This window comes from Lathyrus oleraceus, chromosome 2, assembly GCF_024323335.1.
Source record: "Lathyrus oleraceus cultivar Zhongwan6 chromosome 2, CAAS_Psat_ZW6_1.0, whole genome shotgun sequence".
NCBI lineage: Eukaryota > Viridiplantae > Streptophyta > Magnoliopsida > Fabales > Fabaceae > Lathyrus > Lathyrus oleraceus.
In genome coordinates, this window is record NC_066580.1 from 400778503 (window position 1) to 400797139 (window position 18637).

Consider the following 18637-nt stretch of genomic DNA (forward strand, 5'->3'; position numbering starts at 1 on the left):
TGATGTTGTGAGGTTAATTGTTGAGTTTGGGTGGGTTGACAATGTTGTTAGGTTTGGTAATATTGTGGGGGTTGGTTGTTGGTCGGAGGTTATTTGTTCGGCGTATGATGGCGAAGCTCATTGGCGTGGATCGATCAAATACCATGTTGGCGTGAGTCACACAAAAGAAGGTCGTGTGAGAGCTATAAAAAAAGCTTCATATGGAAATCTCAACTGATTATATTGTCGATTGCACTAATGGGATGAGGTACAAGATTTTGTGTCGTAACATGCTCTGCATGTTCCGGCTGACATCATCTTATTAGAAGAGAATTGATTATTGGGAGATAAGTTCTATTAGTCCACCTCACACTTGCATAATCACCAATCCGATGCCTAATCCGATGCAGGATCATCATAAACTCAACTCTAAGTTAATATGTGATGAAATTTTGTATGTCATTAGCAAGGATTCGTCATTGAAGGTGAGTACAATAATCTTTCATATCATTACATGATACAATTATACTCCCCCATACATGAAGGCATGTATAGCTAGGACTAAGGCGATTGAATGATTATCCGAAAACTAGGAGGATTCATACAAAGAACTTCCACAAAACTTGGTGGCACTTAAACATTATGCTTCAGGGACTGTTGCAATTTTGAAGACCTTGTCGGTATATACCCTAGACCGGACTTGCGTTAGTGGAAATTGAACATTCCACCGACTCTTCTCGGCATATGAACCATGCATCAAAGGTTTTGCGTTATGCAAACCTATTATTCAAATTGATGGAACATGGTTGTATGAGAAATATAAAGGAATACTACTCATGACAGTGGCACAAGATGACAACAACAACATTTTTCCAATCGCCTTCGCTCTCGTTGAAGGCGAGACTGCTGGTGGATGGAGTTTTTTTTCTAAAAACTCTTCGATTATACGTTGCTCCACAATCTAACTTATGCTTAATTTCAGAAAGACATCCATCTATTAAGGGTGCATATAAAAACCTTGATAACGGCTGGCAAGATCTTCCTTCTACGCATGTCTACTACATCAGGCACATCGCTCAAAATTTCATGCGGGAGATCAAAGACAAGACGCTTCGGAAGAAGGTTATGAACGCAGAGTATGCATTAACATAATCCTCGTTAAAGCACTACCGCGAAGAGATCAGATTGACAAATACAAATGCAGTAAGGTGGATCGACAATATTCTAGTGGAGAATTGGACCAGGGCATTCGACACTAGTGAACAATGGGGCCACATAACAAGAAATCTCGTTGAATCAATGAACTATGTCTTCAAAGGCTTCTGAAACCTACCGATAACCGCTTTAGTAAGAACAACCTATTTTAGGTTAGAGTTACTGTTTGAGATCAGACGTTCAAAATAAAGTTCATTGTTACAATCAAGGCAGTTGTTCAGTGAGACTTCTATGAAATTTGTTAAGGAGGAAACTGCCAAAGCTAACACACATGTGGTTATAGTGTTTGATCGTCGTAAATGTTGGTTCAATGTTGATAAGACAATAGACCAAAATGAGGGGAGGCCTAAGGGATACTAATGGGTCAAATTAGATAGAGGTTGATGTGATTGATGAAAGTTTCAAGCCTTTCGCATGCCTTGCTCCCATGTCATACGACATGTTCACATGCTCGACATGACCCTTTCAACTTACTATATGCCGTTTACAAAGTTATAAACTTATGCAACGTGTACAACAATAACTTTTCGGTGGTAGCAAATGATGATTATTGACATGCATATCAAGGGAACATAGTTTGGCATAATGAAAATATGCTAAGAAAGAAAAATGGCCGCCCTAACAACACACATATTCGGACCGAAATGGATATGACGAATAAAATGATGAGATTACGTAATTCATGCCGTAAGCATGAACACAATTGTACAAACTGTCTCAATGTTGGAGTAAGCTCCATAACATAATTCAATAATTCACTTTCAGTCCTGCATTTTATATGTAATTCATTTTATGTAACCATTTTATTTGATATTGAAAACAACGTTCTTTTCATAAAGATCACAACATTCGATTACAACAATTTAAACAACAACTAAACAACAATTTAAACAACAATTAAACAACAAGATAAACAAATACAACAATTAAACAACATATTTATGTGATTACAACCATCAAGACAATTTTCTCTGAACTATACATCATAATACAACAATCACTGTCTGTTTTAACTGACTCCCAAATACGATTTTCTCCATTATTGTTGTACACCGTAACAAGCCTTTGAATTCCTCTGATCTTTTCACCGTCTACAATATCTCAATTTAACCAATGGATCAAACTCATCTGAAGATGTTCGAAAGTCTTTGTATTCCAGAGTTGGATCTTCATCAAAAAATTTACTGCTGAATAAATCAAATTAACATTTCTCTTAATAATATAACACAACATTTTGAAGAAAAATTGAAGGAAAGAATTAGAAGATGCATGAAAAATGATGGGGAGTGAATGACCTATATATAAAAAAACCAAAACAACGTAGGAACCACAAACAATAACGCATGCACCTAAAGTTGAATGCATGCGCCACATCCTTTGCCTACTCCTAAAGACATGCGCCATAGTCTACGGCGTCTTAGACCAAAACATGAGTGCATGTGTCCACTGCCTTTCGGGAGCAAATTTTTTTTAATTTAAAATATGATTAGTTTAATATTTTTTTTAAAATTATAATTATTTTAAAAAAAATATCACCAAATGATTCTTTGTGAAATAAAAATTTGTTTCACAAACAATTAATTTCTTTGTTAGGGATAGATTACCACATAAAGCATGTCATTATCGAGAATTCGAATTTACTCCGTTGAATTGCAACTACTGCGTCCAAATCACAGATCAGACTGACAAAGTGAATAATTAGAACCACAGAAGGGTAAAAGAGACATTTAAAAAATTGGAATCCCGTTAATCAGGAAGAGAGAAAGCCAGAAGTAGAAACCGTTGTTAGACTGGTTGCCATCGGATTAATCAAAAAAGAAGACACAGTTTTCAGACTCATTATTGTTACTCATAGCACCTGTTAACAGCGACAAGATATTTAATTTTTCTGTCTCCGCAGAGCTATATACAACCGACGGTTTTGATTTCTCCGTCAGAATTAATCACAACCGTCCAACTCCATTTGACGCTAGTCCACATCATCATTATCAAACTAACTAAACGACACTCCTTTTTCATCTTATTTTCCTTTTTGCCCCTATCCACTCCGAATAACTTTTGGTTTTTCCGTCTTAACACTTCACAACACTTCATTCATTTCTAAAACCTTTTGTTGCTTTCTGCTTAATGGAAGGAACTTAATCTTCTCTCTCTTTCTCACTCTTTTGTTTAAGCATTTTTCTGCGAACTTCTCAATAATCGATTTTCTCTACTTGTTCTGATCTCTACCAAACATTCCTTAGGTGCGTGCTTTTTTAGCTTCTCTTTTTGCTTCTGCTTTCTACTGGTAGTGTGAGTTTTTTGTTTGAATTTTTTTTAGCAAGGGTTTTGTTTTGTGTGCTTGTGGATGGATCTATGGAGATGCTTCAACAAATTCAATCTTGCTACTTTTGATTTTGCTTTTTGAAGAATAAACTGTGCGCGTGATGCATGCTTTGTTATTGTTATGATAATTGATTATCTGATTATGTGTGAAGTTACTTAGTTAGTTAAGTGCTTATTTGAAGAGTTGATTATGTGTCTTTTTTGTAATAATTATATATGTTTGTTCTTAACTCTCACTCTCTCTGTTAATTTCACGCATGCATGTTTTTTTTAATGGAAAAAAAATCTAATTCCATGGCACTATTTACTGATTCGTTGTTGTTTCAATTTCTTACTAATAATGGCGTGATCTTGATGAATGATGGTTCAGGCATTTTTATATTTTTAATTAGTGTTGTTAATATTATTTTTATATTTTAGGAAGTTTCGTGTTGATTTTGGTGTTTTGGTATTGGCTTAATTTTGATTTTTTGTGTGTAAATTGGTGGCAGATTGTGTATTGAACTGTGGTTTTAAAGTTTGTTAGTGTGATGTCTCCGGCTGTGGTTGTTACGGAGGAGGAAGGGCGGAGCAAACTGTCATCGACGGTGGTTTCTGCGTCTGCACAATCCTTAGACCGATTCTCTCAGAATGGTGTTGTTGATTTGAAAGAACGGAATTACCTGGGGTTGTCTGATTGTTCATCAGTGGACAGTTGTGATTCAACTCTCCCAAGCTTGTGTGGTGAGAAAAAGGGGAATTTGAATTTGAAGGCTACTGAGTTGAGGTTGGGTCTTCCTGGATCTCAATCACCTGAAAGGGATTCAGATTTTTACTCAACGAAGCTTGATGAGAAACCACTGTTCCCTTTGCTTCCTGCAAAAGATGGAATGCAGAAAACTGTTGTTTCGGGCAACAAGAGAGGGTTTGCTGATACCGTGGATGGGTTTTCTCAGGTGATTAGTTTAATAGAGTTGGTTTATGTAGTGAGAAGTGCATGGTTTGTGTTGCTGCTGAGCCTGTTTATTTGCAATATTTGTTTTGCAGGGGAAGTTTAATGTTAGTACAGGGATTAACGTGATGCTGTCGCCTAGACCTGTTGGAGCACAGCCTAACACAGTGAAAGAAATACCAAGTAAGGTGTTGCAGGAAAGGCCTTGTGCCGCTAGAGGAACTGGACTTAATCATGCAGGTGCTGCATCTATCGGTGCACAGGCACCAGCTTCTAAGTAAGTTAATTCTATCAACCTAAGGATCTTAATTTTCAGGAAACTGGTTGCTGGACAAACACCCATAATTGGGTTTTCTAAGTTTCTTTGTTTTTATAGCTATCCTGATCCTAATATGATAAATTCTCATATGTGACAGGGCACAAGTTGTTGGTTGGCCTCCTATAAGATCATTTAGGAAAAACTCCATGGCCACTGCTTCCAAGAACAACAACGATGAAGTGGATGGAAAACCAGGTCCCACTGCACTCTTTGTGAAGGTCAGTATGGATGGTGCTCCCTATCTTAGGAAGGTTGATCTAAGAACTTATACAGCATATCAGGAACTATCCTCTGCCCTTGAGAAGATGTTCAGCTGTTTTACCCTAGGTGAGCCATTGCTATTTTGATTTACTTAAATACTAAAACTGTTTTTGCTAATGATTTATTTTTATTCTGAAATATTTAATAATTATGTAATGGCAGGTCAGTGTGGTTCCCACGGAGCTCCAGGAAGAGAAATGTTGAGTGAGAGCAAGCTAAGGGACCTTTTGCATGGTTCAGAATATGTTCTCACCTATGAAGATAAAGATGGAGACTGGATGCTTGTAGGGGATGTACCATGGGAGTAAGATTTTATTAAATTCTCTTTGTGCTTTTTGCATCTTTCTTTTCTCATTATACTTTTTCAAGTCAAAGTAACTATATTTAGTTGAGTTCAAGGAGTAAATGCTTTAGCAAAATGTTTAGTCTAAAATAGTAAGTAATCATAATTGATCTGAAAAACATTTAATGTATCTCCATATGCCTAGAATCAATTAATTTCAAAATCAATACTCCGTAATTAATCATAGGTCATATTGGCCACTAGTTTTAGGCATTGTTGTGTCTAGAGTTTAGAATTAGGAGATTATGATAATGCATATAGAGGTAGTCATGCTTCAAACCAATTGGGAAATGAATTGAACCATATTTTTGGGTCGAGTTGTTTTCTACCTAAATTAAGGTGCAAATTCAAACCAATCATATACTCCCCCCGTTCCTTTTTAAGTGTCATATATTGTTAGCTTGAGTCTCCATAGAAGATTAATTGTATGTTTGTTCCTTGAACTGTGGGTATTTTGATCAATCACATGTGTTTTAATGCTAAACAACATTGGTATTGATATCATTTTTTATTTTTGAATGACTTCCAAAGTTCTAGGGCTCTTGTTTTATTTGTTCGATTCAAAATATTGTAATACAAAGTTATATATTTTGTTCTTCTAGTTAAGAGAGAGGGAGATATAGTGAATATAGAAAGTTAGTAAGGCAAATGATTGTACTTGTAATTTTGATGAAACAACAACTAGGTCCTTCACTCACGTGTAATTTGGATGGCATGAATCATGAAAAGAACAACTAATGGCTGCATACTACAATGAATAATGGATATCAAATGCATTTTCTTATCTAACTGGCTACTTGCATGAAAAAGTATCAAGAAAGTTTTCCCTTTTTAGAAAGCAAAGTAATTCAGAAATTGAGACAGTTCAGCATGCACTGTAAATTAATGTACTGAGTGTATTTTGAATGGTGTCACTTTTCTGTCTCTTTTGTGATTTTGCATTCTCTTGAGTGTATCAACTCATCTGGTACTGAGCTACAAGGATGATGTTGGGATATACTGGATTTAACACATTTGAGTTAGGATAATGATCTGATTCATTACAGAATGGGGAATATTGCAGATAATGATCTGATTCATTACAGAATGGGGAAAATTGCAGATAATGATCTGATTCATTACAGAATGGCTATGTGACAATGGCAAGTTTGTAAGAACAGGGTCGTGGAATTCACTTGGGGCATGCAAGTTAAAAATGTGAGGAGGAAGTGTAGGGATATTATGATTGAGTTAGGATATCGGGCCTTGGATTGGAGGACACATGTGCATGCTCTTCTAAATCACCGGGTATTACGATTGAGTTAGGATATGGGGCTTTGGAAGTGATGACACATTCACGTGCACACACTTTTAAGAATATCTGTTTATTAATAAAAAAAATTGGCTGTCCTTCTATTCCTCCCATCGTAGAAGGTTTATCGTTTTCTGTCCATTATTTTTTTTTACTATAAAAATTCAAGTTTATTTCTAAGTGTTGAAATTTTATGCATGCTATAGACTTGTTTTAAGGTATCAGTGTGGTTACCCTTTGATCATAGCTCTGATTTTGTTGCTGAATATGATTTTAAGTCTAATTCACGGGTATTATGATTGAGTTAGGATATCGGGCCTTGGATTGGAGGACACATGTGCATGCTCTTCTAAATCACCGGGTATTACGATTGAGTTAGGATATGGGGCTTTGGAAGTGATGACACATTCACGTGCACACACTTTTAAGAATATCTGTTTATTAATAAAAAAAATTGGCTGTCCTTCTATTCCTCCCATCGTAGAAGGTTTATCGTTTTCTGTCCATTATTTTTTTTTACTATAAAAATTCAAGTTTATTTCTAAGTGTTGAAATTTTATGCATGCTATAGACTTGTTTTAAGGTATCAGTGTGGTTACCCTTTGATCATAGCTCTGATTTTGTTGCTGAATATGATTTTAAGTCTAATTCACGGGTATTCTGTTTAAAGTTCCAAGTTCCAACCACAAAAGTAGACTTAATGTACGGCATAATGAGATTTTATTTCTTCTGGTTTTCATCCCCCTCACTAAACTGCAACCCTTTTTTATCTGCAGAATGTTCATTGATACTTGCAGAAGGCTGAAAATCATGAAGGGTTCTGATGCCATTGGCTTAGGTATGTATTCTCCGCGATGATTCATTTGACAGTCACCAGAATTAATATGAAATGTTTGAAATATGGCCAATTAATTAGAAGCGAGCAATAAATTAAACTTGATTCATCCATCTTGTTCATGCACTTTAAGGTTCATAAGTTTTTTCCTATGCTTGTACCTTTTTACGTTCAAGCAATAACAGTTTATTGGAGTTTATTGGAGTTAGTGCGTAGTTGATTAATTTAAGCTGTAACACATATACCAATAGGTGTTTGTGTCTGTAAATATCTACGTGCTAGTGCATTTGTGTTTTAACAAGTGAGTTTCTAAAGTGAGTTTGGAATGTTCTTCCTATCTGTTTCCTTTATTTCCTTTGGGGATGACTAACATGAATTGGTGGATCAGGATTATCTTCTGCATATGTAGAGATAACCATCTTAAGAACTAAAAACCCACAACAGCTTATGATCCTTATATGTTAGAATGAAATCATTATATGTTGTCTGTATCCGAATAAACTTTATGCATAGACAACTCTATACGGTATGATGTTCACGATGGGTGCTTCTGCCCTCTGAATTGCAACAATAATTTTCTTTTAGATTGGTTTCTACTTTTGATTTGGGTCAATTGATAAATTAAACTAAACACATACCATGAGTTGCAAAACTACATACTGCATTTATCAGTGTAGTTTTTGAGGAATTTTATTTGGAGACTTTCAGCTACGGGTGTATCCACCAAAAGAATTGTATATTAGTTGGATCATCCTTTCCTATTTGTAACTCATTCGTATAGAAGACCTTGTGTTAGTAACTCCTCTAACATTATAACATTTTTTTCTAAGTGTCTCGTTGCATCTTTCAAAATCAATTTAAGTTTAATCACCTGTAATATGTTTTTTTTCACATAACTCCAATTTATCTGCGTCTCTTTGCTCAATTATATTTTCTTTCTTCCACAGCTCCAAGGGCCGTGGAAAAGTCCAAAAGCAGGAATTAGAGGGTGCCTGGGCCTACCTTTGTCCAACCTACTTTTACTGCATGAACCAAGGACTGTAAAAAGCAAAGGATTATGACTAATTCCCTGGCATTAGCAGTTAAACGGATTTCAAGTGTTATTTATTGTTACGCCCCTGAAAAGTTTGTTATATTTGTTACCACTATAATATCTTGTGAAATTGCCTTCTAATATTAGTTTTTGTGGAGTTTGTATCATTATAGGGAAACCTGTTTGTTTGGAAGAATTGAACGTCTGTTACATGTTACACAGCCAACTTTGCTACTAACATTGTTCGGACTCCACCTCTTCTCTTCTTCCTAATCATGAACAACATTTTTTCGTGTGCACTTTTTTAATCGAATTGTTCCTGCAGTAGGGTAGGTTATGACACTGTCTAATGATCAAAAGTTTCTCCGGTTGCATGAAAAGAGGACTTTCATATATATTTTTTAATGTGAATTGATTAAGTTTATGCTTTATTTTCTATTAACTCTTTCCCTTTGTCATCTTTACAAACAATATGTGGAACAAGATCAGTCACCTTTCCAGTTTTTATTTTGAAAAGTACAAAAAAAACATTTTATTAATAAAGCAGCACATGGCATAAGAAATGCCACACAAGTTAACAACCTAAACAGATTGTGTATGGATTTAACAACACACCCCAGCCACACTGACTCTTGACCGTGCCTAACTCCCACGCAAACACGATACAACGGGTAAAAAAGTAGCAGCCGAGAAACTGTAGAAACAGGAAAAAAACTGACATACCACAGCGAAAAGTCTAGTTTATGGAAAAGCAACTCCAACAAATAACTGATAACCAAAAAGACTTCTACTGCAAGTATGACCAGCTCGGGATAAAAAGCACAGACTTGCACCAAACCATTTTACCAAACAGAAACACAACCGCTGCAACCAGACAGTCTTAAGCGAAGATACTCCACAGTCGATCCGAGCAGCAAGAGAATAGAAGTAAGTTTTAACAATCTAAGCAATCTTTTGGATTTGTAATCCATTGATGGATAGCAAATCTGAATCCGTGTACGCGAGCTAATTTCAAGATGCCAACTGAAGGCTGTCGATAAATGAAACTTCACATCCTTCTGTTATTCTAATTTTTTTCTCATTTGGACTCCTCCACAATGTCCAAATGTATGCGAATCAAATGTCTATTATAAGGCTTCGATCTAGAGGGGTGAATAGATTCCATGTTTTTTTAACAAAAAAATAGTTTTGAAAATTTAATGGCTAACGGAAGTGACTCGGATCGAATCGTCTAAACCGAACCACTATAAAAAAGTTCAGATATGCGTATATACAATCAAAGTGTTATAACGAGAATAAATTTGATCAAAATACTTTCAACCACAACCAATTGAATGATATACTAACAATAGAGTCTATTCTTAATGATAAAATACACAAAAATATAATAGAGAAAAATTATCGAACATCTTGTGTGCAATCGATTTCGTTTAGAATTTTGTATGATTTTGTTGATCTTCAAATCCAACCACAATCTAATAGATTGTGATCAACTCAACAAAATCTTTTTTAAATGGTTATCAAAAGGTTTAACCAAACGTAATGATCGCAGAATCGATGAATTCAACAGTTTGCAAATGAAACGTAATAGAGATATAGAGAGAGTACACAAGGATTTGTTTAGGCAGTTCCTCAATCGACCTCGTTATGGGTACGTCTGCCCTCAGTTCGAACTCGAATTGAGATAATGAAATTAACCTTACTTTGCAAAAGTAGTATACAAGAGAAATGTATCAACCAAACCCTATAAACTCTATGTTCGATGTTGATTCTAACACCTTCTCTTCCCTTAATCTGAGTTTGATCAAGTAATCCAACAATGCCAATTTGATCCACCGTCTCACACTACTCCTTTGTAAGAAACTCTAGTTCTTCAAAGTCTTCACTCAATTGGATCCAAATTACGAATTGTTGTAACCAGAGTTTTACCAAGATGATCCACCGTCTCACGATATTCCTTTGCAAGAGTCTTCCGTTCTTCAAAGCCTTCACTTGATCAGATTCAAGTTGCGTAATCTTGTCAAAAACCTTCAAATCCCTAATTGATCTTGAAAGAAAACCCCAACATGGTTTTCTTATTTGAAACCCTCAAAGATCTCAACCCAATTTACAATTCAACAACCTAAATCAGATGTTATCAATAATGATTCTAGATGCAACTCAAAAAAAGAATGATTATGTGTAGTTTGTTTGTGTGTATGCATAGAACGTAGCTTAAAGATGATGAGAACTCTTTGAAATCCATGTTTCATGTAGGTTTACTTTAGAACCTTACTAGAAATGATGCATGTATGAAGTATATATATGTGTGTGCAAGTATGAAGCAAAAGGAATGCAAGAAGATTAGAAAAGAATGGAAATTTTCAAGAATTTTAATGCATGTGCCGACCTATGTAAGTCATGTACCGGTATGTTTGATGCATGTGTCGATCTATATAGGTCATGTTCTGATCTGTATAGGTCATGTGTCGACACATACAGTCGGCACATCAAACAGAAGTTACCGATTTTAAAAATGACTTACATGTGTCGACCTGTAACTTGTATGTGTCGACTCATATAATTTTTTTTCTTCTATGTGTTGACCTATAACACGTATGTGTCGACACATAGACTATTTTCCCCTTAAAATTTTGCTTTTAATGCATGAAACCTTTCCTAACTCATTTCAATTTTTTTATGCTTCCCAATATAAAGATACACGTTAAGACTCAGAGGATATTGTCCAATATACATAAACACTAATAGTTAGACGATAGACCTAGATCTAGAGGGGGTGGGGGTGGGGGAATAGATCCTAAGTTAAAAATTTATTTGAAAATTTGGTTTAGAAATTTTTTAGTGCGAAAACAAGTTTCAAATATTTCCCGGATTCAAAATCGTCTAACTAAACCTACTATTGAAAAGCCAAGATATGCGTAATAGTATCAATAGAATGATAATAATCCACAAGTCAATCAACAACTATTGAGCACAACTAATTAAATACCCAACAATAGTAAAAGTCTATCTCCAACGATATCCACACATAAAAAAAACTAAGTCAAACAATTTGTCGAACACTTGGTGTGCGAAAAAAAAGTTTGGAATTTTATATGGTGTTTGTTGTTATATGAAATCAAATCACAACTAAATGGTTAAGGATCAATATAATAAACACAAGATTCAAAATGTAACCAAAATTATGATCCAAACTATGTTGATTCGGTGATCAAAGCAATCAACAATTTGCGAATCGAAAAATAAATGAGATGGAGAGATAGAGAGGGTGCACAAGGATTTGTTTAGGCAGTTCCCCAATCGACCTCGCTAGGGTACATCTGCCCTCAATTCGAATTCGAATTGAGATGTTAATATAATAAATCTTACTTTGCAAATATATGAATACAAGAGGTGAAAAATCAAATCCATAAACCCTAAGTTTGTTATTGACTCTAGCACCTCTAAAAACCTTGATCAAAGATTGACCAAGTTACCAACAATGCCGCTTCAATTCACCTGTTATTGCTACTTCCTTGCACGACCTCCTTGTCTCAAGGCTTTCACCTGGCTGAATTAATCCCAAGCGCACACTTGTGGAACCTAAGATTTGTCAGCAAGATCCACCGTTTCACGCTACTCCCTTGCCGACACACCTAGTCTAAAGGCTTTCACTCGATAGGATCCAAATTGCACAATCTGGTTAAAAACCTTCAAATCCTGAAGATCTTGAAGGAAAACTCCAAATCGGTTTTCTTATTTGAATCCCTCAGATCGCAATCCAATATTCTTGGTATAATAAACCTAATTAGACGTTATCAATCATAATCTAGATGACATCCAATAAAAAATGATTACGTTTAGTTTGATTGTATGTATGTATATATTGAATTGAAGATGATGAGATGCTTTGAAATCTTGGATTCATGTAAGTTTTACTCACTCTAGAAACCTTAATAGAGAATGATGCATGTATTAAGTATTTATATGTGTGAGACTCATAATAGGCAAAAGGAAAGCAAAAGGAAAGGGATCAAATGCAATTTTTCAAAAAAATTAGTCAATAGGCCGACATATATGAGTCATGTGTCGACCTATTCAAGTCACGTGTCGCCCTGTTGGAAGCATGTGTCAACATGTAAGGCTATGTGCTACCTATAGGTCGACCTAAAGACTCGACACATAAGAAAGAAGTTGCAGGCTTTAATACTGCAACATATGTGTCGACCTGAAGTTTAAAAAAGTCATCTATAGGTCGACCTGTAGTCGTATGTATCGACCTATAATGAGGATTTTTCACTTAAACTAAGTTTCTCATGCTTAACACACTATTTTGACGCACAAATATTTTCCAGACCATTTCCAATGATGTTGAAATGCTTCCTAATGCAAGAACGCTAAAATGCACAACTAGACTCGGATGATACCGTCCAATATACATAAGCACTATTTCCTAGTTTTGAAATCATATAAAACATATATAAACGGAAGAGGCACTCACACACTCCCCCTTTTTGATGATGGAAAAACTTGAGACAATGCATTCTTGAAAAGATCCCTATGAATGTATGCATCACACTTCTCCTCTTTTGACAACATCAAAAAGAGACCAGGGACACAATTACAGTATAAGATACATATGCATTTTGTAAAGATAAGAAATGTGCTCACATATAGACAACATACATGATAACACACAAACTAAATAAACATCCCAACAATAACAATAACCATAAGTACTTGATACCACAACCATTGCCTAAATCCAAACAGTTATAGATCCATTATTAATACATAAACCAAGAGCCAAACAAACCATAATCCAAAAAGCTCATGCATAAAGACACTAAACATGAATTAACAAAATGCAGAAAGACATAAGACACCCAACATAACCGGACACCACAAGACCAATCTCACAACACATCATTTAAACACTAATCTATCTTCTCCCACGTCCTCTTGGTGCACCCCTTTGCCAGACCTGTCCGTCATTGCGGTATTGAGAATCAATAACATCATACATTTCCCTATAGAGACTCTCATGATAAGAATCATCGTCATGTACAGAAATCATGTGATCGATTATAGCCAAAATGGCTTCATGATTTGCTTTCATGTTAGTGCGTAAGGACACCAATGCCTCAGTCACGTATGAAGCAAAAGCCTCAAAGTTGGAATCTTGAGTGGACAAATGTTGCTGCATCAGATTATATTGTTCTATTTGTGCAACCTCAAATGTGACTCTCCTTTGAAACTCATCAACATAACGCTCATCTTGTTGTACCTGTATATTTTGAAACATAGTAATAATGGTGGCAGTGTCAGCAGAATTAGCACCAGAACCTGCACGGTGATGATCTCCAACATGTACATCATTCATCATAGCATATTTTTCATGGAGATTTTGTTGATTCCCAATGTGATGTTCATCCTTCATATGAAACCTTCTTCTTCACCTTCATCCTCAAAAGCAACAGGATCATCAAAGTTATAAATTCTTCTGGAATTCTTACCAGCAAGAAAGTAATATGCCCTTCGCTGGATATCCCAAAAGTATACCAAATTTGTAAGAGTCCTTTGATAAAAATCTTGTACAAACCTAGGAGACTTGTATGATAGGTTAGGCAAGCCAATATTGAAGAATTTCAAAATCTTTGAAATCATAAACACATAGAAAAATGAAGTACCTTTATTGCACTTCTTTATAGAAAACATCCTCAAAACAATGTAATGAGACCAATTTATCTTAATTTTGTTGAGCAAAATGTAGGCCAAGTGAGCTTCAGAATAATCAATTCTTGAAAAACCACCATTTTTTGGACGGAGAACATGAGAAACAAGCCAAAGTAAAGTCCTTGGAACCATCTTTAGTTGTCTAGTAGTAATAGGTTTAATATAAGAATTTCGTTTACCGTATCACTCCCACTATAATAAGCGTGAGTATAAACATCCGCCACCAACAAATTTGGTTCACCTTCCACATCAGGATCAATAATAATTATCCCAAACAACAAATTCCACAATTCATCTGTAAACTCATAAAACACATTTCCAATAGTAAACTTAAAACGAGAACCATCTTTTGCATGCAACCCAGAATAGAACACACAAATAAGATCTTCATTGTAATCATGTGCAAGTTGCAAAAAGTAGTCAATCTTCTGATGAGAGAACAACTCATCAACACTAGGAAGATCCAACTGAGCAACATATTTGACTTTCCACACATACTGTTTTACCACTAGCCTATCCTTGTGCTTTTCTTCAAACTCCTCAATACACCATTGAGATACCAACTAGAAGGGAGTTTTGGTAGCAGTAGATGAGGAGCTAGCCTTTCCTTTACCTTTAGAATCAACCTTAATCTTTGCTAGCTTAGGAGCCATTGAAAAAGTTGAGATAGGATGTGCACACCACATGTTTGAAAATTTTGAATGAACAACGAATGAGTATGAGATATTTTTGAATACCCATACGCTCAAGCAAGACACGCAATCACAATAACACACAATGAGAAAATATTCCAAAAAAAAGTGAGAATCTGGAACTTTTTGTGACTTAGGGAGAAAATAGGGTTTTTAAAAGAGTAAAAGAAGAAATAAGATGAATGGAGGAGATTTAATGAAAATGTGAAGGAAGATGAAATGGGTTGAGAGAGACAAACAAGATTTGACAAAAATGAATAACTTTTATGAGATGAGATGAATCTTGGAGACTTGAGAGCTTTGGGTGCATGAATGTGAAATGAATAACTTTTTACCAAAGATGGAATATGAGTCGATCTATGAGTTCATGTGCTGACCTGTTAAGATTATGTATCGGAACGTAGTGAAACATTTAATGAAGAATAGAAAAATTAATTCCACAGGTTGACCTATCCACTAATATGTTGACACATCTGAATCTAGCGGAAATATACCTGAACGCATCGCACGCTCAAAAATACAACAGAGTAGCCATCGAACTTATTTATTCCCGAAGGAAAGAGAAAACATTGATAAAATCCGGGGGAAAGAGATATACTGGGTAAGGAAGTCGATTATGCTAGGGGAAAGTATTAGCACCCCTAACATCCATGGTACTCCATGGGAACTATTTTGATTGTTCTTGCTCGAATGAGTGTTATATCTAAAGATTACTCGCGAAAGAAATAAGGGAAAAAGAAAGAATAGATAAAGTGATCAGTGAGGATTGGGGCCCTCATGCCTACTTATCCTCATAGTGCAATGAGGAATTCAGAGCTCCGTAGTTCATAGAGCTAGTGACGAGAGGTGAAAAGAAGATTGCGATTAAATTATGGTTTGAACCAAAGAATAATTTGATTTGAACTCCAACAAGGGGTGAAAATATGAATCGAAGAGTAAAGATGGTATGAACCAACAAGTGAGGGGACTAAGGCATGGTGTCACTTTATTGGAACAAGAAAAAAACGGAATTAAGTGTTTGGTTTGACAATACAAACAACTCTTGATTCACAAAGGGATACTAGATGGAGCTCAAAGAAATATTGTATTTGGCTCAAAGAACATGGTGTATCATATGAACTGAATGAAGGTAGTATATGAATGCATCATGGAGATGAATGAAATGAATGACCAAAGTCACAGAATTGAAGGACTTGGTAACAAGTGACTGAAGAGGTATAGTTTGAAACCAAAGATCAAGGTATACATTGGAATCCATAGGAGAAGTGGAATTTATACCATAGAGGGAAACGACATCTTAGCCAGAAAGAAGGAATTAAATGTATGGGTACGAGCCAAACAACTCTAGGTATAAATGTGGATTTGCCACTATATGGTCCTAAAAGGGTATATATATGGAATTCCAAAGAAAGTTGTATTTTGGTTTCAAAGAAACGATATGTCACTAGGATGAATGGGTTATGATCAAAGGTTGATAATGGATAATGAGAGATATGAATGGTGCCCTAAGGCGGAAGGAAGAATAATAAATAAGTATGCTCACTGAGGATTGGAACCCTCGTGCCTACGTATTCTCATTGTGCAATGGGAAAAGCAGAGCAAACATAGTTCAGCCTACTACGACTGAAAAAAAAGGGAACGAGATTGATTTTCCAGGGTACACTACCCTTCTAGGCTGAAAAAGGAGTGCCAAGGTTCACAACCTACTAGGAAAGGTATCACTTTCAGAGTTTAAAACTGACGATGTCAAGGAACTGAACTGCCACGATTTATCACCTTACAAGGCGAAGGGAATTCGATTCCAGGGTCCATGACTCTCAGGACAAAGAACTGAATTGAATAACCAAGGTTTATCACCTTACATGGAAAAGAGAAACATATACAATGGTCCATGAATCTCAAGGTAAGTGCCAAGGTTTATCACCTTACAGGGAAAAAAGAGACAGATGCCAGAGTCTATGACTCTCAGGGCAAAGAACTGAATTATACTGCCAAGGTTTATCACCTTACAAGGCAAAGAGAAATAGATACCAGAGTCTATGACTCTCAGGGAGAATAAATGAATTGGATAGCCAAGGTTTAACACCTCTCAAGGCAAAGAATTGAATTACCAAGGTTTATCACCTTTCAAGGCGAAGAGAAACATATGCCAGAGTCTATGACTCTCAAGGCAAAGAACTGAATCGAATAGCCAAGGTTTATCACCTTACAGGGTGAGGAACATTGCCGAGGTTTATCACCTTACAAGGCAGGGAACCAATGAATTTCCAAGGTCTAACATCTCTCAAAGGAAAATAACTGAATTACCAAGGTTTATCACCTCTCAAGGTAAATGATTGAATTGAATGAGGGTGTACAACCAAAAGTTGCTAATAGCAGAAGATGCTCTACCATTAGAGTGTTGAATGATTGATGCTTGCTTGAAGAAGACTTGTCAATTGCATGATTCGAATTGCACTAAAGTCTATGAACAAGAGGGAATGCTTTGAATAAATAGGGCCTACGCCCCATACGCAAAGTCACTCTAGACAAGGATAGGAGAAATTCCGTCTCATCATTCCTCATTACTTAAGGCTCATAGTGTATAACGCTTATCATGATTGACAAGTGTTGTTAGAGGCTTCTGATTATTGAGAAATCTTGATTGTTGATATTGATGATGCCATGTTATTTGTTGTATTGCAAAGACTTCACAATTGTTTGATATGAATTGTGCTAAAGTCTATGAATGAGGGAAAATGCTTTGAATAGCTAGGGCCTACGCCCCGTACGCAAAGTCATTATAGACAAGGGTAAGAGAAACTCCGTCTCATCATTCCTCATTGCTTATGGCTAATAGCTTATGATTTGAATCTCACTTGTCAAGTGTTGATACCTTTGCTGTGCTTGAGAAGTAGTCCATTTTGCTAGCTATGTTTGACTGATGTTGACATTGAAGTCTTGATCTTGCGTTTGAACCTTGAGGTCTTGAGCTCCTGAGATTCAGCATATCCACAATAGCTTGAGCAAAATGAACTTTCCATATCAAGTGATCAAGGGTGTTTTGATAACTTGAATAAGCTTGGGGCTTACACCACAATTACAAAGGATTTGGTTGACTAAAGTGTCATTTGGTCATCACTAATAATTGGGATTAAAATAATAGTTGAACTAGGTATGAAATAAACCTATTGAGTTACTCCATTAATAAAATCAGACAAATCTGATTAAGACCCTAAACTAAGGGAACATGTAATTTACTAGTCATATTGAATGTTTTGTTTTTGCAAATAAGCAAACAATTCAAGAAATAATCGAACTTACAAATTATGAGTTAAAGGATGAAAGCAAAACTACAATATTAACCTTGAATTAACTTTTCAATTATGCTCTAAAACTTATAATGATTAAAACTAAATTAAAAATTAAGTGTATTATTTTCTAAACTAATGCTAATGTATTAACTTCTAAACTAAGTAACTAATGCATTAATTTCGAAACTAAATAACTAAAAGTAGATATTTTCTAAACTTAAATAAACTAATGAAGTAGAATCGAAAAAAATGTGACACTACAACATGCTTAGTCTTCTTATCACTAGTTTTATTAATTTAATTACCACTAAAATGTTTTTTCTTTAATATTAAAGTTATATTAAATGACAATATAAAGAATAAACAAACCAAAAGCTTGGACAATCATTGTATCCACCTTGTATT

The 18637-nt window shown here is 35.5% G+C and overlaps 1 protein-coding gene across 4 annotated transcripts; it reads left to right on the forward strand.

Moving 5' to 3' along the window:
- The first annotated feature begins 3232 nt into the window (after positions 1 to 3232).
- On the forward strand, positions 3233 to 8831 carry LOC127119721 (auxin-responsive protein IAA8). Of its 4 annotated transcripts, XM_051050026.1 has the most exons (8): positions 3233 to 3437; positions 4011 to 4454; positions 4546 to 4727; positions 4867 to 5096; positions 5193 to 5334; positions 6608 to 6660; positions 7441 to 7502; positions 8447 to 8831. In XM_051050026.1, the coding sequence occupies exons 2-7, from the start codon at positions 4050 to 4052 to the stop codon at positions 7467 to 7469; spliced, it is 1041 nt and encodes a 346-aa protein (XP_050905983.1). In that variant the 5' UTR covers positions 3233 to 3437; positions 4011 to 4049; the 3' UTR covers positions 7470 to 7502; positions 8447 to 8831. The 4 variants fall into 4 exon arrangements, with proteins under 4 accessions (XP_050905983.1, XP_050905982.1, XP_050905980.1 ...); XM_051050025.1 differs by lacking the exon at positions 6608 to 6660; XM_051050023.1 differs by lacking the exons at positions 6608 to 6660; positions 7441 to 7502; positions 8447 to 8831 and adding an exon at positions 6973 to 7376.
- Positions 8832 to 18637: the final 9806 nt, after the last annotated feature.